This window comes from Theropithecus gelada, chromosome 6 (genome assembly GCF_003255815.1).
Source record: "Theropithecus gelada isolate Dixy chromosome 6, Tgel_1.0, whole genome shotgun sequence".
NCBI lineage: Eukaryota > Metazoa > Chordata > Mammalia > Primates > Cercopithecidae > Theropithecus > Theropithecus gelada.
The window spans coordinates 142,416,199-142,439,173 of NC_037673.1; the positions used below are offsets into that span (position 1 = coordinate 142,416,199).

Below are 22,975 nucleotides of genomic sequence, written 5' to 3' on the forward strand. Positions count from 1 at the left end.
GGCACTGCTACAATAGCTTAGGCAAGGTCTTTCGTTTTACAAAATATTTTTATTCTACCACTACCAGAAAGGAGATTTACTTCAGGTTTTCTCAAACTAGACAACCTCTCTGTCCTCCATATTCTGAGATAACGATCTTTATTATTGCTATGGAACCTCAGAGCAAGACTCCTAAGAAAGGTCATTCTGCAGCCCACACAGCAAAGTGTAGACCTAGACTACAGTTAGAGGAAGGTCAGTTCAATTCCACAAACATTTATTGAGTATTTACTTTGTGCCAGGCATTAGACACACAGCTGGAGGAAGACATAAGGGAGTATCATCGTCTGTGTCTCTCACCCTTTCTGGGAATTTGTAAACTGGGGCACTTACTTCACACACTCGTTCATTTCTTGAGCCCATCCATGTGCCAAGCTGGCCATTGGAGATAAAGTGATGAGTCACTGTTCTTACCTTCACAGAGCTGGCAATCTAGTGGAAGAAACAGATATATAAATGGGAAATTATGACAAAGAAACCAAAAGAGAGGATTTGACCCATTCTGGAAGGCTGTGGAATACACAGACTTCTAGGAAATCTCATGTTCTAAACTCAGCATATCCAAATTAAACTCAAGATCTTCCTTCCCAAAGCTGTTCTTTTCCTAGTGCTTTCTAGCTCAGTGAATTGTGTAATTTATTCAATATCATATATTTATTCCTGCATGCATGCATTCAATAAATATTTATTGGCTGACTACTAAAGGGGAGCCACTATGTTAGGTGCTAGGGACAACAAAGATTAACAAAACAGAGGCTCTGCACGCATGGAGTTTATGGTCTGATAGGGTAGACAGACATTAAATAAATAATAATCTCTTGGCACGGTGGTTCACGCCTGCATTCCCAGCACTTTGGGAGACCGCGGCGGGCAGATCACCTGAGGTCAGGAGTTTGAGACCAACCTGGCCAACATGGCGAAACCCCACTTCTACTAAAAATACAAAAATTAGTCAGGCGTGGTTGCCCGTGCCTGTAATCCCAGCTACTCAGGAGACTGAGGCAGGAGAATCGCTTGAACCCAGGAGACAGAGGTTGCAGTGAGCCAAGTTCGCGCCATTGCACTCTAGCCTGGGGAGCAGAGCGAGACTCCGACTAAAAATTTAAAAAATAAATAAATAAATAAATAAAAACCTATAAATGCATAATTGCACATGTGTAAGAGCAGGGGCCCCCAACTCCCGGACCACTGACCAGTACCGGTCCGTGGCCTGTGAGGAAACGGACCGCGCAGCAGGAGGTGAGTGGTGGGCAAGTAAGCAAACCTTCATCTGTATTTATAGCTGCTGTGTTTATAGTAATGGGTCGCGTTACTGCCTGAACTCCACCTCCTGTCACATTAGTGGCAGCATTAGATTCTCATAGGAGCGTAAACCCCACTGTGAACCGCGCATACAAGGGATCTAAATTACATGCTCCTTGTAAGAATCGAATGCCTGATAATGTGAGCTGGAGCAGTTTTATCTTGAAACCATCCCCTATTCCCTACCCTCTATCCCCACCTTCTACCCCCCGCATCCGAGGAAAAATTGTCTGCCATGAAACCGGTCCCTGGTGCCAAAAAGGTCAGGTACCGCTGTGTAAGAGGAAGCTAAGAAAGGGTATAATGCAGTAACAGATTTAAATTTAAATTAATCCTAATTCCTGAGGCTCATGGAACAGAATGTCAGAGACAGATCAGAAGGTCTTTAGTGGATGAATATACAGGTTGAACTTGAATGTTGTATGGACACAGCAAGGTGTTTCTAAAATGGCATTAAATAAAAATAATCACTGTGTCCCATATGGCTTCATTTGTGTGAGGTACAGGAACAGACAAAATAAATGTATAGGTGCCGGGCGCGGTGGCTCACGCCTGTAATCCCAGCACTTTGGGAGGCCGAGGCGGGCGGATCACAAGGTCAGGAGATCGAGACCACGGTAAAACCCCGTCTCTACTAAAAATACAAAAACTTAGCCGGGCGTGGTGGCGGGCGCCTGTAGTCCCAGCTACTCGGGAGGCTGAGGCAGGAGAATGGCGTGAACCCGGGAGGCAGAGCTTGCAGTGAGCCGAGATCGCGCCACTGCACTCCAGCCTGGGCGATAGAGCGAGACTCCGTCTCAAAAAAATAAATAAATAAATAAATAAATAAATGTGTAGTACTAGAAGTCAGAGTGGTGGTTGCCTCTTAACAAGTGGTGGGAAAGGGCACAAAGGAACCTTCTGGGTGCTGGGAGTATTCTATACCTTCATCTGAACAGGGATTTCATGGATATACTCAAATGTAAAATTTCTCAAGATGTGTGCACTTTATTGTATGCATGTGTGTATGTTTTTGGAAAGGTTTTTAAAAAATATGTATGTTTATATGTGTGTATGTTTTGTCTTGATAGAAAAGAATCTGGAAAAAATGTGTTATTCAAGCTGTTGACAGTGAATGTATCTTTATTGTGATACAATATTTTCCCTGTTTTGCTTACCTGTATTTTCAAATGTTTCTACAAATTTACATATAACCTTTTATAGTGAGTAAGAAAAATCTGAACAAAAAGTTGCTTTATGTTTGATGCATTAAAAATTGAATAGGTTCTGAAAAGTCCTCAAAATGAGCATAAAATTCATTTTTCTTTTTGGAAAGCTAAAAGTCCTTGTCCCTATGGCTTCCATCTTTATTTCTCCATCAGATAAATTTAAGTGAAAAGCTTGGACCTACTGGTGATTAAAAATTAGAAACATTTCTAAGTTTTCCTATTGGATTCCATTGATTCTCCAAATTATTTCTACTCCCCTATGGTCTCAGTGATACAAACACTGCCCTTTATGGAGAAAGTTCATTTTAGCAAAAGACTTCCCAAATAAATCAAGCACAAGGTACATTCCTCACACTTTACACCATCTGAGACTCCAAACTGATCTCTGCTGAGAGCTTTTACTGCCTGAAAATGAGAGTAAATGCTGACCATGAGAATTTCTCTTTCAGGATGATATCATCACTGTGATCAGCCGAGTGGATGAGAACTGGGCAGAAGGCAAGTTAGGAGATAAAGTAGGCATCTTCCCCATCTTGTTTGTAGAGGTACGTGAGTATCAAGTCTACATCTGATTTACGCTTATACAGATATATGCATGTGCTACAGTGATGCCTGAGAGCAATTGCTATTTGCTATGAGGCTTATTTCAGAACTAACTAAAATCTCTAAAGAAAAGATGCCAGACAATAATACCCAATTCTGGCAAGCGTCTGGGGAAATGAGCCTTTTCCATTCTCCTGATGGGAATGTAAAATAGTGAAATCTGTCACATGCAAACTCAAATAAACTTATACCAAAAATATTAAAAATGTGGGCCTCCTTTGAGTCAGTAAGTCCATCTGAGAGTTTATTGTAAGTAAATATTTAAATAAGTATGCAAAGATAAATGTACAAAATATTCAAAAATGTTCACCATAACATTAGGTGATGGTATATAATTATGAAAAAAAAAGAAATACTCTAAATAGTCAACAATAAGGACTTCATTTTTTTAATTGTGGTAATGAAAAAAGTGTCTCTCTATGGATAATACTATAATACGTGGAGAATAATATTTAATATCATAAAGTGTTTGATATGGAAAGATTTATGATTCATTGTTAAGTTTTTTTAAAGTTTAATAGGTATAGAGTTTCAGATTTGTTGGATAAGAGTTCTAAAGATCTGTTTCATAACAGTGTGAATATACTTAACACTACTGAACTGTACACTTAAAAATGGTTCAGAAGGTAAATTTTATGTTACATGTCTTTTATCACAATAAAAAAATAAGTTGGACCATATGGAACTAGCTTTTAAATATATGTGTGTTTATATAAATGGATAAAGGACTAGAGAATGATATGTACCAAAATGTTAACATTTGTGATCACTGCATGATGAGATTCTAGATGCTTTTCATTTTCTTCTGCCAAGTTGTATTTTCTAAATCTTCTGAAATTAGCATATATTTATTACTTCTATTTTTTAAAGAAAAATCTTCTTTAAAAAAAAAAAGAAAGAAAACATGCTAGGCTATGTACATCTCCAGCATAATATAACCTGTCCAGTATAATAACCTCATTAGCCATGAGCCTCACTTTAGCTTGAAGCAAGTCATTACATATTTAAAAGAGAGGTTTCATTGTTTAACTGCATTTACTGGGTGCTTAACATGCATAAAGCATTAAAAATGAGTAGTAGAAAGCTATGAAAGAAGTAAAAGGCGTGCTGTCCACCCTAGGGGCTGGAATGTTTGAAACAGAACAGACCACAGTTGAGCAGAAGCAACCAATTCTTCTAGTCATAAGAGCTAAAGCAGGTTCTGAAATGAACGGTGTACCCAGAGCGTTGCACAGCTTTCAGGGTTCTCTGTACCTCCTCTACTCCATCAGTGTTGAAGGAAGATATGGAAGAAGGGTCCAGAGAGGCTGGTCTTCTTACTGTCTCTGGTAAACTCATTCCTAATTCTCATTCCTAATGCCTTTTCTCTTGCTGGGGCCCCTTTCAGATGCAACACCCAATTCTCTTTACCTGTTCAAATTTCACTTATTTTATAAGGCTCAGATAGAAACCTACTTTGTTCATAAAATTTCAGCAAGTAGTTAAACCCTCAATGGCCTCTTGCCTCTGAATATCTGAAGAGTGGTTAGTTGTACTTCACAGGCTAGCCTAACACAGAACAGGCACTCTGTTTTAAAAAAAAAAAAAAAAAAAAAAATAGCTTAGCAAGGGAATGAATGGAAAATAATTCGGAAGGTAGTCAGAGCTCCCAGGGGAAAAAAATTTTTAGAGCAAACCATTCACTGTGACCCTGTCCTAAACATATGTTTAATTATTCAACTAATTTTTCATTGAGTGCCTGCTATGCCAGGACCTGTGCCTAGTTCTAAAGACACAAGACAAACATGGGTCCCTACTCTCAGAGACTATAATGTCAGAAAGTATTCCAGTAATTACAAGTGTGATGAATCATGTAAAGACTGAAGTAGCCAGGTGTAGTGGCTCATGGCTATAATCCCAACACATTGGGGGCCAAGGCAGGAGGATTGCTTGAGCCTGAGAGATTGAGACCAGCTTGGGCAACATAGTGAGACTCCTCTCTCTACAGAAAATTTAAAAACTAGTCAGGCATGGTGGCCCACACTGGTCCCAGCTACTCCAGAGGCTGAGGCAGGAGAATCGTTTGAGCCCAGGAGGTCGTGGCTACAGTGAGCCATGATTGTGCCACTATACTGTAGACTGGGCAACACAGCAAGACCCTATCTCAAAAAAGGAAAAAAAAAAAAAAGACTGAAGTAGAGGAAACTATTAGGGAGTTATGATATGCAATTTACCAGGGCAGAAGTTCAGCAAATGCCACTTATGCCAAGATCTGACAGATAGAGAGCATTTTAGGTAATGGAGCTAACATGTTCAAAAGTCCTGCAGGATGAGGAAGTGTAGTGTGGCCAGGGGAGAAAGGAAGTACCAGAGTTGGAGCTTAGAGAGTAAAAGAGGAACAAAAAGCGAAGCCAGGGAAGTAAATGGAAGACAGATCACAGAGGACATCGTAAACCATCCCGTATAGTCAGGATGGGCTAGGTTATGCCGTGGCAATAAACAGCACCAAAGTCTCAGTGGCTGAACAAAGAAAATGTTATTCCTCGCCTACATTCCATGTTCAGTGCAGAGTGATGAAGGGCTCTGCTCACCTAGTCACTCAGGAACCCAGACTAATATGGCTGGGCCATCTGGTAGCTGCATCATCTGGAACCTGTGGGCTTCCTAGTTTCCACAGTAGGGACGTGTGAAGAAGAGTGAGTTGTATCACCAACTAAATGCCTCGTTTCAGAAGTGACACTTGTCACTCCCACTCACAGCCCATTAGCCTGAACCAGTCACATAGCCTGATCTGATGTCAAGTCAGCTGAGAAGTATAAGGGAACACATGAAACATTGGGTATCATTGCCTCTGCCATTTCATAGGAAGTGTGGATTCGACCCAAAAGCCAACAGAAGCCATTGAAAGGTTTTTTAAGTGACCAGATTTGGGTTTCTTAAAGACTGCCCTGGCTGCAGTGGGAGGAATGATTTGAAGAGGGAGAAGAAAGCAGAAAGTGCAGGTAGGAGGCCCCTGCATTGCCCAGTTAGATGACTGTGGATTAGACCCATAGGTTCAGGGACCTTTCAGGAGGTAGAATCCACAGGACTTTGGGGTTCACAGAGGCAGGGATAGAGAAGAGAAGTGGTCAAGGACAGCCCCACTTCTTGATTTATGGACATAGATCAGTGGCAGAGCCATCTGCTGGGTAGGAGCCTTTTCTGAGGAGGAAGTTAGGATGATTCAGAGTCAATGGTTGACTCTCCAAGGACAGAGGTCAGCTGCAATTAGTACCTCATTGGACCCATATGAGGCGCTTAAATATTTATGGAAATTGTTCCCTGGTGTCCTGCATTATCTTGAGATGCTTCTTCATAACTCTGGGCTGGGGGGAAGTCACCAGTCATCTTATTACCCATTTCTGAAACCCATTTCCCAAAACTTCTCCATTTAATGATTATTCATTTGGATACATTTTCCGGCCACTTCACCTCTAAAATTAGCGAGTACAAGAACCGTCAATATTATCATTAAACTAGCCAGCGCTTCATTTGTTCTCCTAATTGCTCGGAGGGGAAAAAGATAATCAAGTGGTTGCTCTACTCTGGAAACCTGGTTTTCAAAAATTACCTGAAATCTAAATTGTGCTTTTTAAAGCAGCACTTAAATTTTGACTCCAGTCATTTCATTAAGACTAGCATTTGCTGAGAACTCTTTAAATAAGTTTTGAATTACCAGTGTCATGGAAAGCAATTGGAAGGAAGGGAGGCTTTCCTATGAGCATGATGTATGTGTGTGTGCATGTGTGTGGGTGTGTTTGGCATAAACAGGATTTTTCTTGTTAATGTATCATTTCACTTATTGAATTGCACCTGCATTAAAAGGTGATAAAACAAAGGCTGAGCCTATGCTCATTCTTATCAGGACTCCTCCAACAGAGCCTGCCTGGGTTATATGAACTTTGCTCAGCCCAAGGAGCCTCAACAATATTGTTTCAAATGAGTAGGTGCAAATCTAAGAGACCTGCAATTCTTCCCCAGCAGAGCTATTAATCATATTGGCAGAGGACAGGGCAGATGCAGAGTCTCCCGGGGCCCTTTGTCAGTGTTCATGTTAGAAAAGCTGATGGTGGTACTCACCTGGGGACAGAACAATTAGGTTTAAGGAAGCAGAAAAAATTAACTTATTTCATTATAGCCACGAATGGCTGTATAAAGAACTTTACTCATTCAATTCAGAGTGCATATTGCCCTTTTACTGGGTGAACAATGGAGGGGCAGGTGCCCTGGGGCCTCTAAGTCATTGTTCCTAGTTCAAGCTGCCATCAGAGCTTGCCTAAAAAATTTCAGTAACTTCCTAATTGGTCTCCCTACTTCTGTTCTGGCACTTCTAAATAGCAACGAAAACGAGCTTTTTATTTCTTTTTGCTTGTTTGTTTACATACAGCAAAAGTTACTCTTTCTAACGTCCAGTTCTATAATTTTAATAAATGCATACAATTGCGTAACCACACCACAATCAAGACGTAGAATAGTTCCAGTAGTCTGCCCTGAAATTTCTCATGCTGCCCCTTTATAGTCAGTTTCTTCCCCAACTCATAACCGCTGGCAACCACCAATCTGTTTCCTGCTCCTGTAGTTTTCTTTTTCCAGAATGTCATATAAATGGAATCATACAGAATGTAGCTTTTTGAGTCGGGCTTCTTTCATTTTGGATAATGCATTTGGAATTACCATGCTGTTTCATGTATCAGTAGTTCATTCCTTTTTGATGCTGAGTAATATTCCGTTGTATAGATGTGCCAGAGTTTGTTCATTCACCTCGTGAAAGACGTTGGAGTTGTTTTCCAGTTGTTGGTAACTATGCATAAAGCTGCTATAAATACTTGCATACTGGTTTTTGAGTGAGCACAAGTTTTTATTTCTCTTGGGTGATTACTTAGGAGTGGAATTGCTGGGTCAGATGCTAAGTATGTGTTTAACTTTCTAAGAAACTGCCAAACAGTAGCATGAGCTTTTAAAAGCATAAAGCAGATCATATCACTCCTCTACCTAAGTCCTGCCAAAGACTTCCTATTATATGTAGAATAAAATGGAAGCTTCCGAGGCTCTTGTGATCTGGCCCCTGCCTGTCTCTATGGCCTCTTTTATCATCTTCTCCTTACATGCTCTGTTCCAGCCTTCTCTCTGTTTCTTTCTTCTGTCTTTTTCTCAAGCAAGCTGAGCTCCTTCCCTCTTTCAGACTTTCACACTAGCTTATGGTGCCTCTTCTGGGCATGTTCTTGCCTCCATTTTCACATAGCTAGCTCCTTCTTGTCATTTGTTGTTTCAACTTAAATGCCCTCTTCTCAGCAGATCTTCCTCGACCCCCTAATTTAAAGTAGCTCCCTCCCCCAATCCCTCTCTATCACATCAGAGCACTTATAATTATATGATGGTTTCTTGTTTAGTTGTTTACATGCTGGCTCTGTCACTTATAAGTCACCCCTTCCAGGCCTCGGCCTCCTTATCTTTAAAGTGGACATAATAATCCTCATTCCCCTATTGAATGAGTTTTTCACAATATTATAAGCTTCTTGAGGTAAGAACCACATCTTTTTTAAAATTTTCTTTTTAAGAACTTTATTTATTCCTCAACAAAAGTCACATTCAATAAAATTTTCTGTCTCAGTTATTTTAATCCTCTGTACATTATCGCTAAAAAATTCTTTAATGGGCAAATTTCTTTTACCCCTATAGTTGGATTTCTAAATTAGAATGAGCTATGGTTTTAGAGGGCAACTGGTAACAATTATAAAAACGAAAATTTAGGTAATCATCCAAAAATTTAAGAGTTATTGCACTAACTCTTGTTTGTCAACATGTTTCAGATTTCCAAAGGAAATGAACCCACAGGGGCCCTCAGTGAGTAGGGTACTCAAAATATTACTATGTATTTCTTGTGAGAATGGATCAATGTAGTGGGGAAGACAGACATAACACAGTGGTGTACTGGAGTTGGCTGGAACTAGATCACAAGAGCTGGTTGTTACATTTTCAGGAATTTTTCCAGCCGGGTGTTTAACCATTGGTGGCTTGAAAAACTCTACGAATCAGGGATTTTTTTTCTTTCTTCCTTGTTACTTTTTTTTTTTTCTGACAGCTGATTTACTAACACATCACTGACTAAGAGACATAGAACAAGGAAGAAGGGTGATTACATGAACATATTTAAAGGAAGTAGTAAAAGACAGTCTTAGCATAAGAATTCAGGGTCCTGAATGCACTTACATTCTGGCCCAAACACTTATGAAATGTATGAACTTGAGCAACTTCGTTCACTCATTATTCCACAAGCACTAAGCATCTACTCTGGGGTACAGGAGAGAATCATGTGTAGAAGGTCCCTGCAACCCAGATAGCTAACAGACTAGTGGGGGAAAGGCAAGTAAAGGATTGTGGTTGGGAGTGAAAAATACAATGATCGGGAAACACAGGGGCTGCTGGGAGCACCAGGAAGGGGAAGTGGCCAACCTAGCGGGGGATTCCAGGATGGCTAAAGGAAGAGGGGAGAAGTCCACTAGGTGAAAACAGCCAGAAATGACTGGGGAAAATGGGTAAACGAAGAATAAATATACCCAGCCAGGGAAGAGCATCATGGCTTATTAAGTAAAAGAGTAATACTTACTTTGCAGGAAAGTTGGGAGAATGCATTAATAGAGCAAAGTCATGAGGATGCATTGATAGAAGATGGAAGCTGTTACTGTGCTCACCAAGGAATGAGCATCTGAGCCAGTGACCAAGGAGGTGGCATCTGACCTGGTTTCAGATGGGTGTGGGTAGGAACTGGCTACGTACATTAGATCAGGAAGACAAACTTCTCATTGGACCTTTTGTCTTTTCAGCCAAACCTCACCGCAAGACACCTTCTAGAGAAGAACAAAGGTCGCCAGTCATCCCGCACAAAAAACCTGTCCCTGGTGTCCTCATCCTCCAGAGGCAACACATCTACCCTCCGTAGGGGTCCAGGGTCCAGGAGGAAGGGGCCCGGGCAATTTTCCATCACAACAGCCTTGAACACTCTCAACCGGATGGTCCATTCTCCTTCAGGACGCCATATGGTAGAGATCAGCACCCCAGTGCTCATCAGCTCCAGCAACCCCTCTGTGATCACCCAGCCCGTGGAGAAAGCAGACATTCCTTCCAGCTCAGCGGGACAGGTAGGGAAGAATCTCCTGAGATTAGGGCACTTTTGAATTGGGCAAGTGATTCATACCATGTCACAAACAATATTTGATGTTTACTACTAGCTAAGCACCCAGAATGCCCTACTAGTAACTAATGCCGTATGTATTCCATGTCAGAATTGTATAAACATTTTATTTCATCCTTGAACACCCTGTGAGTTAGGTGTTATTACTATTATCCTCATTTTACAGATGAGGGATCTTAGGTTTAGAGGGGTTAAACAACTTATCCAAATTCTCACAGATACTTTTCTTTCCCTTGCTGAGAGCCATGATATCATTCCTGTCCCTTAGAGAACTTCCCTCCAAAGAGATGATGGCACCTATTTTCTCAAGAGTGTTTTGGCATCATAATTTGAGATTCACTGTCCCATCCTCTGGCAATGTATTAGGCATCAGATGGAAAGAAAGCAAAAGAAACAAAAAGAAACTATGGGTTATTGAATGTTCTTAGGACTGGTTACCTACATTTGTAGGACCCAGTCCAAAATGAAAATACAAGTCCTTTGCTCAAAAATAATCAAGAATTTCAAGATGGGAACAGCAGAGCATTAAACCAAGCAAGGAGCCTTGTGTGGCTATGTAAGTCACACACTGGTGAAGCCAGCCCTGGGTGTTTCCAGATGGAGTACCTAATAAGATAATGCATGTAAAGTGCCTAGCACCATGATGCCTGCCATATACTAAGCATCCAATAAGTGTTAGCTCTTAATGCTATTGTTGTTAACCCTGGTCACTGTGTTGCCAGCTGAAGAGAAATAAACCTGGGGTGGTCGTGGCAATCCAGAGGCTGAAGTATTTCTAGTAGCATATGGCTATTTATGTTGAAGGGTACTTTAAAAGATGAAGGAGTTGGAGGAATGAGGCAAAGTAATTAAGAAGAGCTGAATGTTGGGTATTCAGCTGAAAACACTCTTTGGGACCACGCAGGTGGCAACTTGAAAGGGCAAAACTCAACTTGTACTGATATTTTTTTTTTTAAGGAGCCATAAATTTTGTTTTTAAACATGAATTTCTACCTTGGGATTAAAAGGCTTAATTGGACTCTAATCCCTTTTTAACAAGACAAGGAGGAAAGAGAAAGTCAAGGGCTCCTCAAAGACCTGTGTGCTATTCTGAAAGGAAAACAATCACCTCCTACAACGCTTCATATCTTATACCACTGTCTGGGTCACTAAGAAATTGGCTGCTCATGTAATTCTGCCCACGACCTGCACCACATGCACACACACACACACATACACACTTTCTCTCTCTTTCTCCTCCATTACACTTCCCTTGCTTTAACAAAAGCTATAAAACTTTCTACATACACACTGCACTTCTTTACAAGTACATATTAATATATGCTTTATGCCCAAAGTTCTCCTTCACACACACACACACACACACACACACACACACTCTCTCTCTCTCTCTAAAATGGGAGCCTTGTGACTCACAATTAAGCCAAAGAGTCACAGAGTTTTTTGAAAGGATTCTTTATATATAGTCATAGATATATAAAGTGCAGCCCACACTCAGTAGAAATAAGCTAGCTCACTTAGCTCTAAGTTGACTTCGCAAAAGATTTCACCAGAGTCATTTTCCGTGTGCTTTTAAAATTCTTATTCTGGGCATTTATGTCATCTATGGAGGCTGGACTAGAGTGGGAGAAGCTTAGTAGGATTCAAAACACGTATTATTCCTTAGTAGTTTTCACAAATAGTGAGAATTCCACAGTATGGCATTCACACATCCGATGACCAGGGAACCACTTCACAGCAGTCTTTTCTCCACTCAGATGGCTGTAGATTGGAAGGATTTCTACGTATTTGACCAAAGGTTGTAAAAGCACACTCGAAATGGCCCACTTATGACCTCTATCTAAAGACAAGCAGGAAGTTGAGCAAATGACAAGTTCTTCCCTTTTCTCTAACATTCTTGAGAGCTGTGGTTGGGTCTAGTTCATCACACTCCCCCTGCCTTCCCCACTCCAGCAACCCACATGGTGCCTAGACCCTAGCAGGTACTCAATAAATCAAGGAATCAAGACTTTTAACGTAGATATCTGGGCAGGTGGTGGTGACATATACGTAGGGAAGACTGGAGAAAAAATTAATTTCTTAAAGAAAGATTACAGATTAGTGTAACTCTTCCAGCCAATAAACATCTGTTGAATGCTTACGATGTGCTAGTAACCATAGTGAGTATTGGAGATTCCACTACCAAAGCAAGAAGAGTAATATAACCTCAAACTAATATGAGATGGATGGATCTATAGGTAGGTAGGTAGGTAGATGGATGCATGGATGGATGGATGGATGGATGGATGGATGGATGGATGGATGGATGGATGGATGGATAGATGATTGAGTGAGTGAGTGAGTGATATCCTCTAATAGAAAAGTCTCCTTTTACTCCCAGTCTCCTAAGCCTCCCCTCCATTCCAAAACTGTAATAAAAGCCTTGGTAGAGGAGGTATTATCAACACTTTATAGCAAGGTAATAAGGCCCCAAAAGAAAAATGATTAAGCCAAGTTCGTGTAATTTAGTAAAGAGTCTGGATTGAATTTAGAATTGTCTAATTGCAGAACGTAACCTCCTATCACTATACTGTACTATCAACTAAGGCCACGTTAGGCAACATTCTGCCAGTGTAGTTTATCCTGGATGTCTGCAGCCTCCCTTTTCTTGGTTGTCTTCACTTGACTCCTTTTGAACGCTAAGGCCTTCCAGCATTCTCTTCTCCACCCACCCCCTCAGTCAAGAATTTGTCCTAAGTCTTTTGCACCTGAAAAAGGCTTCCATTTACTATCACTTTGTTTCTTTATGAATTACCAGTTGTGTCTGAACATTGTGTATGGTGCTGATGGCACCAAGAATAAGCTGCTGCCTCATTCTCCTCCTGTGGTAGAGACAAGTCTTGGATTGTCCCTCAAGTCTCAAACCCAAAAGGGTAGCAATTGAGGAGCCAGAGCCAGGAATTTTTTTTCCCCTTTGTCGTTGTGTCTTTCCACCTGTGGGAAACCACTTGAAACTTCTGGATAGAACATCAGGAAATGACCTCACAGATGAACTGCAACTACAGACAAAAACAGTGGCACTTGAAAACAATTCAGGATTAGACCTGAAGATGCTGAGTAAGTTCTGTGGAAAACTACAGTGCAGGAAGTTAAGTGGGTGGATTGAAACCAATGCAGTTGGCCTCTAGGAGAGTCCTGGAGACAAAGAAAGTCAACTGCACGTGACACAAGTTAGAAAGAAGTCCTTCAGAAATGCCTGTTTGGGGAAAGTCACATGTGCAGGGCCTTCCCTGGAGATTCTAAAGTTGACTTGGTTCAGGATGTGGAGCCTGCTCGCCCCACTGCCTCCCACACTCACAGAGCAATGAAGCATTCTTGTTTTCCTAAGAAGTTCTGCTCCTCAATACGCCCTCTTTCTCCCCTTCCCCTCCCCCTCCCCATCCCTATCCTTCAGCCTCCCTCCTTCTGTATCACAGATGCAGGGTAGCAGAACTGCTCTGCAACTGGAAAGCTCTCTTTCCCTCACCTCCTACATTCAGCTAGTCAGTAAGCTCAGTGTGCCACCTAAATAGTCATTGCTTTTACCCATCCCATTTCACTGCCTTAGTTTGGGTCTGCATCCCTTGCCTAGACTATTGCTCCAGCCTCCTCACTGACCTCCCAGAGCCCACACTCAATCACTTCGCCTCACCCTGCCCAATCCCTCCCACCCCCATCCATACTTCCAGTAATGGCCTCCATAATGACCTCTTGCAAAACCCAAATCCCTTCAGCCACTTCTCTTCCCCAAACTATTAATGGATCCCATTATTGAGTGATCGCGACAAGCCGGAAACTACAATAAGTGATTTACAAACATTTGACTCTCCTCAAAACTGTTCAGAGTAGGTACTGGTATGCTCATTTTACCAAACGGGGAAACTCTGGGAGTGAAAGATTACGTTTTTTCTTAGTCTTTTTTTAATTTTTTTATTTCAGTAGCTTTAGGGGTACAAGTGGTTTTTGGTTACATGGATGAATTGTATAGTGGTGAAGTTTGAGATTTTAATGTACCCATCACCAGAGTAGCCTACATTGTACCCAATAGATAATTTTTCTTCCATTAACCACCCTCACCCTCCCTCTCTTCTTTGAGTCTCCCATTTCCATTATACCACTCTGTATGCCTTTGCATACCCATAGTTTAGTTCCCACTTAGCGAGAACATGCAATGTTGGTTTTCCATTCCTGAGTTATTTCACTTAGGATTATAGCCTCCAGATCTCTCTCTCTCACGCACACACACACACACACACACACACACCACATTTCTTTATCCACTTGTCAGTTGATTCCTTATCTTTGCAATTGTGAATTGTGTCATGATAAACATATGCCTGTGGGTGTCTTTTTGTTATAATGACTTCTTGTCCTTTGGGTAGATGCCCAGTAGTGGGATCAAATGGTAGATCTACTTTTAGTTATTTGAGAAATCTCCAAACTGCTTTCCATAGAGGTTATACTAATTTAAATTTCCACCAGCAGTATATAAGCGCTCCCTTTTCACCACATCCATGCCAACATCTACTGTTTTTTTACTTTTTAATAATGGTCATTCTGACTTGGATAAGGTGGGATCTTATTGTAGTTTTAATTCGCATTTCCCTGATAATTAGTGTGATATTGAGCATTTTTTATATGTTTGTTGGCTGCTTATATATCTTGTATATCTTCTTTAGCCCACTTTTTAATGGGATTGTTTGCTTTTTTCTTACTGATTTGAGTTTCTTGTAGATTCTGGATATTAGTCCTTTGTCAAATGCATAGTTTGCAAACATTTTCTGCCATTCTGTAGGTTTCTGTTTACTCTTATGATTATTTCTTCTGCTGTGCAGAAGCTTTTTAGTTTACTTGTCTTTGTTGCATTTGTGGTCTTAGTCATAAATTCTTTGCCTAGGCCCATGTCCAGAAGAGTTTTTCTAGGTTTTCTTCTAGATTTTTTTATGGTTTCAGGTCTTAAGTCTTTAATCCATCTCAAGTTAACTTTTGTATATGGTGAGAGGTAAGGATTCAGTTTCATTCTTCTGCGTGTGGCTATTCAGTTTTCCCAACACTATTTATTAAATAGGATGTCCTTCCTCAGTTTATGCTTTTGTGTGCTTTGTCAAAAATCACTTGTTTAAAAGTGTTTGGCTGGCCGGGTGTGGTGGCTTACGCCTGTAATCCCAGCAGTTTGGGAGGCCAAGGCAGGCAGATCATGAGGTCAGGAGATAGAGACCATCCTGCCTAACACGGTAAAAGCCTGTCTCTACTAAAAATACAAAAAAAAATTAGCCGGGCGTGGTGGCGGGCGCCTGTAGGCCCAGCTACTTGGGAGGCTGAGGCAGGAGAATGGTGTGAATCTGGGAGGTAGAGCTTGCAGTGAGCCGAGATCACATCACTGCACTCCAACCTGGTTGACAGAGTGAGACTCCATCTCAAAAAAAAAAAAAAAAAAAAAAAAAGTGCTTGGCTTTATTTCTGGGTTCTCTATTCTATTCCATTGGTCTATATTCCTACTTTTATACCAGTACCTTGCTATTGTGGTTACTGTAGCTTTGTAACATAATTTGAAGTCAGATAATATGATGCCTCCAGATTTTTTCTTTTTGTTTAGAATTGCTTTGACTATTTGGGCTCTTTTTTGGTTCTATATAAATTTTAGGATTGCTTCTGTGAAAAATGATGTTAGTATTTTGATAGAAATTGCATTGAATCTGTAGATTGCTTTGAGCAGTATGGTCATTTTCAGAATATTGTTTCTTCCAATCTATGAACATGGAATGTATTTCTGTTTGTGTCATTTATTATTTTTTTTAGCAGTGTTTCATAATTCTCCTTGTAGAGATCTTTCACCTCCTTGGTTAAATATATACCTAGGTTTATATATATATATATATATATATATATATATATACTTTAAGTTCTAGGGTACATGTGCACAATGTGCAGGTTTGTTACATATGTATACATGTGCCATGTTGGTGTGCTGCACCCATTAACTCATCATTTACATTAGGTATATCTCCTAATGCTATCCCTCCTCCCTCCCCCAACCCCACAACAGGCCCTGGTGTGTGATGTTCCCCACCCTGTGTCCAAGTGTTCTGATTATTCAATTTCCACCTATGAATGAGAACACATGGTGTTTGGTTTTCTATCCTTGTGATAGTTTCCTCAGAATGATGGTTTCCAGCTTCATCTATGTCCCTTCAAAGGACATTAACTCATCCTTTTTTATGGTTGCATAGTATTCCATGGTGTATATGTGCCACATTTTCTTAATCCAGTCTATCATTGATGGACATTTGGGTTGGTTCCAAGTCTTTGGTATTGTGAATAGTGCCACAATAAACACACATGTGCATATGTCTTTATAGCAGCATGATTTATAATCCTTTGGGTACATGCTCAGTAATGGGATGGCTGGGTCAAATGGTATTTCTAGTTCTAGTTCCTTGAGGAATCGCCACACTGTCTTCTACAATGGTTGAACTAGTTTATAGTCCCACCAACAGTGTAAAAGTGTTCCTATTTCTCCACATCCTCTCCAGCACCTGTTGTTTCCTGACTTTTTAATGATCGCCATTCTAACTGGTGTGAGATGGTATCTCATTGTGGTTTTGATTTGCATTTCTCTGATGGTCAGTGATGATGACCTTTTTTTCATGTGTCCGTTGGCTGCATAAATGTCTTCTTTTGAGAAGTGTCTGTTCATATCCTTTGCCCACTTTTTGATGGGGTTGTTTGATTTTTTTCTTGTAAATTTGTTTAATTTATTTGTAGATTCTGGATATTAGCCCTTTGTCAGATGGGTAGATTGCAAACATTTTCTCCCATTCTGCAGGTTGCCTGTTCACTCTGATGGTAATTTCTTTTGCTGTGCAGAAACTCTTTAGTTTAATTAGATCCCATTTGTCAATTCTGGCTTTTGTTGCCATTGCTTTTGGTGTTTTAGTCATGAAGTCCTTACCCATGCCTATGCCCTGAATGGTATTGCCTAGGTTTTCTTCTAGGGTTTTTATGGTTTTAGGTCTAACATTTAAGTCTTTAATTCATCTTGAATTAACTTTTGTATAAGATGTAAGGAATGGATCCAGTTTCAGCTTTCTACATATGTCTAGCCAGTTTTCCCAGCACCATTTATTAAATAGGGAATCCTTTCCCCATTTCTTGTTTTTGTCAGGTTTGTCGAAGATCAGATGGTTGTAGATGTGTGGCATTATTTCCGGGGGCTCTATTCTGTTCCATTGGTCTATATCTCTGTTTTGGTATACCTAGGTATTTTTTTAATAGCTATTGTAAAAGGGATTGAGTTCTTTATTTGATTCTCAGCTTGTTTGTTGTTGCTGTATAGCAATGCTGCTAATTTGTGTACATTGATTTTGTGACCTGAGACTACTGAATTCATTGATCACATCTAGGAGTCTTTTGGAGGAGTTTTTAGGGTTTTCTAGGTGTAAGATCATCAGCAAACAGAGATAGTTTGACTTCCTCTTTTCTAATTTGGATGCCCTTTATTTCTTTCTCTTGCCTGACTGTGCTGGCTAGGAATTCCCAAAAAGATTAAGTAATTTGCACAACGTCTCAAGGGTAGAAACAGGTCCCAGACTTACAGACCTGTGCTCCCTTCCCTCAGTGAGTTTTTAGTATGATATTCTAGACCTTCCGGGATCTGGCTACAGTTCACTTCCTGGTCTCCTAGGTCTGCTGACACACACACGTGCATACACATAAAAGTACAGTGGTGTATGTACATTCCTATATGCACACCATGTACTAGGCCACCTCTTTGCTTTTTGTACTTGTACCCAGCACAATGCCTGCATTATTCTGGGCAATGAACAAATGTTTTTTGAATAAATAATTGCTGCTCCTTCTGGAATTTATTTTTGTTGCATCCACCTGTTACACTCATATCCATACCCCAAGGCCCTATAAGCATATTGTTTTTCAAGGAAGCTCTTGCCACCACTCCTCCACAGAATTATTTCTCTCATATACATCTCTCTTGTATTCACAGCACATTATTTATACTTGTGTTGTAACATATATGTTAGAACATATAACACCTTCTTTGCACGATAAATACCACATATATATCTTACCAACATGCTTAAGATTGAAAATCTTTTAAGAGAAGGCTTGATGTTTTGTTCACTTATGTGCCCTTGAGTTTCCAAACCCCTCTTCTGATTACACAGAACAAAAAAGATAAGAGAGAGAAAAAGGTGGGGGTCACTTAAGTCAGTGTAAGGAATGTGATTCCTTCCCCCACTGTCCTCCATCTTATGCCAGGATGATAATGACAAGTCCAAGTGTCTTTCCTGGGCTCCTCATCTGGGAAGATGAGCTGTCATGTGCCTGGGGGAATTCTGAGGTCTATAAAGCTGACGGTCCTTTTAACCCCATATTTGAAATAGTCTGAATAAAGTAGCTTCTGGGAGCTTGAACTATTACAAGTCCAGATCCTCTCCCAGGGTACTCCTTCGCCACTATCTTTCATAGGAGTCCCAACCCAACTTTATGGTACTCAGGGCTGCCATGAGAAATGGTTTTACTTAGTACTAGTATACATATTTTTTTTCTTTGGACACTCTCCCAGTTCAAATTTATATTTAAGATTCTTAGTTAATCTTCCTTCTTGAGGTAATTTACAGAGATAAATTAACCCTACATTTAGAGTCTTATAATGATATCTCCCAAGATAGATATTTCTTTTATTTTACAATTTTCACTCAACAAATTCATACTCATAAGTGATGTTGTCAGAGCACTCCAGAACTCACTGAGCACTCCCAAAGAGTTGTGGGTAGAAAAGAGAAGAGGTACCATTAGATGAACACATATCCCCTCCCATTGCTCTGTTCCATGTTATCATTATCTGCCCCCATAATGCCTTTTATGGGGACTACTGAGTGTCTAAAATGTGTTTGTCAAATTTTTGAAAATGTACCCGCTGGGTGAAGATAACCCCTTAAACTTTCTCATAAATTACCAGGTAAGGCCTTAGCAGGATTTCACAGGCAGATGGCTGAAAGCAAGAAAGGACCAGAAGGCCTCCCACTTCTCTCTCTATTTTGCCAGAGCCCCCTGAGTAAAGAACTGTCATGAGCCACCCAGAGATACAGTGTTGTACAGGAGAAACCACGGCAGCCTTAGACCCAGGTACCTCTTCCCCAGCCCAATGGTGGGATGTAGGACCAATCAATACTGAGCTTGTTTCCCAGCAAAAAAAAATGAGAACTCACCTCTGACTCACAAGGTTGTTGGGAAGATCAAAAATAGAAAGTGAATATTAAGTTCTTGGCTACCACTTTTGTTGTTGTTGTTATTTTAAAACTTTTTAGCAGTCAAAATGTCTTAGCAATCAGTTGCTGGATTGCTCTTCAATCCCTATCCTGTTATTTTTTGGACTTTTTACAACAAAAAATTTCAAAAGTATTTAAAAGTTGGAAGAATAGTATAATGAACCCTCGTGTACACATCACCTAGTCTCAGCAATTATCCACTAATGGGCCAATCTTATTTCAGATATTTATCTTTTCATTCACCTGCTCCCCTCCTGGGTTATTTTATTTGTTTATTTATTTATTTATTTAAGATAAAGTCTCACTCTGTTGCCCTGGCTGAAGTGCAGTGCATGATCTTGGTTCACTGCAACCTCTGCCTCCCAGGTTCAAGCGATTCTCCTGCCTCAGCCTCACAAGTAGTTGGGACTACGGGTGTGTGCCACCATGCCCAGCTAATTTTTGTATTATGAATAGAGACTGGGTTTTGCCATGTTGGCCAGGTTTGTCTTGAACTCCTGATCTCAAGTGATCTGCCCGCCTTGCCTCTTGGGTTATTTTAAAGCAAAGCCCAGACATCATATCATTTCATCCAGAAAAATTTCAGCAAATGTCTCTTTAAAAATATTTTTAACATAACCATGATTTTTTATCACACACTAAAAAATGAACAACAGGCCAGGCACGGTGGCTCATGCATGTAATCCCAGCACTTTGGGAGGCTGAGGCAGGCAGATCACTTGAGGTCAGGAATTCAAGACCAGCCTGGCCAACATGGTGAAACCCCGTCTCTACTAAAAATACAAAAATTAGCCAGGCATGGTGGCGCATGCCTGTAGTTCCAGCTACTCGGGAAGCTGAGGCAGGATGATGGCTTGAACCAGGAGGCAGAGGTTGCAGGGAGCCGAGATCTTGCCATTGCGCTCCAGCCTGGGTGACACAGAGCAAGACTCTGCCTCAAAAAATAAAAATAAAAATTTCTTAAAAACATTAAATAGTCAGTGTTCGAATTTTTATATTTGCCTTATGAATGTTCTTAGTGTTTGTTCAAATGGGAACAAAATGAAGTAAACACATTGCATTGAGTTAATATGGCTCTTAAATTTCTTTTTTTTTTTCAAGAGAATTAAATCGTTTATTGATTACACATGATAATGGATGATACACAAGCTTCATTCCCATCTATAATTTTATCTGGTACCATTATTCAATTTAGATATATTGCATAGGATGTGCCAACAATCACTTTTATAACCAATAATTCCATGATTTTGCTTGGGTAATCCCTTTTAATGGTGAACTTCAGGTCACAACAGTAACTATCAGTTCAACTACACCAAGGTTTCCGAAGACAATGGCTTCTCCACCCAAGCAGGTTGTATATAAATTCCAGATAGAACCTGGCATCACCCTGAAGGAATTCTAACTTCACACTGTTGGGGAAATTTACCAAGATGGCTTCAGAGTAGATTAACTTTACACAGCACATTAAAAAAAAGACATTTATTCAGCATCATGATCAGACTATTACATTTAGCAATCAACAGCATGGGTGCAAAAAAAAAAAAAAAATCTATGTTAAAACCCTTTGTTGGAATGCTTTACAATTTCCACAGAACAGAAACTAAAATAACCTGTTATACAATTAGTCACAAATACAGTCCTCAAGTTTTTTGCCCATACACATGAGTATTTGTCTAAAACATGTCTTCTTTGTAGCAGCTAGGCCCTGCCACCACTGTGCTTGAGTTCACAAATCTTTTGTAACTTGTAGCTTCCCTGTCACTTCTCTGGCTCTCCTCTCCTGCTAAGCTTTGTTTCCTAATTAAAATCTTCTGCCACTGCCATAGCTACTGCTGCTGCTGGAACCGCCATAGCCACCTTGGTTTCGTGGTTTTGCAAAGTATTGGCCTCCACTGCCATAGGGGCCAGAGCTTCTGCCTCCAAAATTTCCTCCCTTCATGGTCCAAAATTTGAAGACTGATTGTTGTAATTGCCAAAATCATTATAGCTTCCACCACCTCCAAAATTGCTTCCATCATTACCAAATCCATTATAGCCATCCCCACTGCCACCATATCCACCACCACCACAGCTGCCACCAAAGCCACCACAACCACTGAAGTTTCCTCCACAACCGAAGTTGTCATTCCCACCGAAACCACCTCCACGACCACCACCAAAGTTTCCAGAACCACTTCGACCTCTATGGCTGGATGAAGCACTAGCCATCTCTCGCTTTGACAGGACTTTCCTAACTTCACAGTTGTGGCCATTCACAGTATGGTATTTCTGAATAACAGTCTTATCCACGGAGTCATGGTCGTCAAAGGTTACAAAGGCAAAGCCCCTTTTCTTGCCACTGCCTCGGTCAGTCATGATTTCAATCACTTCAATTTTCCCATACTGTTCAAAATAATCTCTTAGGTGATGTTCTTCAGTGTCTTCTTTAATGCCACCAACAAATATCTTTTTCACAGTTAAGTGGGCACCTGGTCTTTGAGAATCTTCTCTTGAGACAGCTCTCTTTGGTTCCACAACTCTTCCGTCCACCTTGTGTGGCCTTGCATTCATAGCTGCATCCACCTCCCCTACAGTGGCATATGTGACAAACCCAAAGCCCCTGGAACGCTTGGTGTTTGGATCTCTCATTACCACACAGTCCGTGAGCGTTCCCCACTGCTCAAAATGGCTCCTCAGGCTCTCATCGGTTGTTTCAAAGCTCAGCCCTCCAATGAAGAGCTTCCTCAGCTGTTCAGGCTCTTTAGGAGACTCTGACTTAGACATGACGGCAGGGAGAAGAGAGACTTTAACGATGCTTCTTCGGCGGCGTCCACGGGCAGAAAAAAGCAAATTTCTTTTATTCTACACATCCCTCCTTCTCCCCTAACCATGTACACATTAAAAAAACAAAGTCACTTGCCCTTTGAATTTTCCAAATTCTGGATATTACTAGTTGCATTTTTGCAGTGATAATACATTCCTCTCTAGCCCGTACTTTCTTTTTTCCTTTTTTCTTTTTTTAGACAGAGTCTCACTCTGCCACCCAGGCTGAACTGCAGTGGTGTGATGTTGGCTCACTGCAACCTCTGCCTCCCAGGTTCAAGTGGTCCTCCCACCTCAGCCATCCAAGAAGGTGGGATTAAAGGCATGCGCCACCACACCTGCCTAATTTTTGTGGTGTTAGTAGAAACAGGGTTTCACCATGTTGGCCAGGCTGGTCTCAAACTCCTGGACTCAAGTAATCCACCCGCCTCAGCCTCCCAAAGTACTGGGATTACAGGTGTGAGCCACTGAGCCCAGCCTCCCCCGTACTTTCTGTAAAC

At 40.8% G+C, this 22,975-nt stretch overlaps 1 protein-coding gene and 1 pseudogene across 3 annotated transcripts in view; one reads left to right on the plus strand and one right to left on the minus strand.

Annotated features, from left to right (window-relative positions):
* Nucleotides 1–22,975, plus strand: part of SH3RF2 (SH3 domain containing ring finger 2) — a 145,701-nt gene that overhangs the window by 63,943 nt on the left and 58,783 nt on the right. For both annotated transcript variants that reach the window (XM_025388668.1, XM_025388667.1), the window contains exons 4-5: nt 2,999–3,094; nt 9,995–10,309. In XM_025388668.1, the coding sequence (XP_025244453.1) occupies nt 2,999–3,094; nt 9,995–10,309 (411 nt within the window). The remainder of the gene's footprint in view (nt 1–2,998; nt 3,095–9,994; nt 10,310–22,975) is intronic.
* LOC112626531 lies at nt 21,428–22,493 on the minus strand (annotated as a pseudogene). Its single transcript, XR_003119909.1, has one exon. The product of XR_003119909.1 is annotated as a heterogeneous nuclear ribonucleoprotein A1-like (transcript).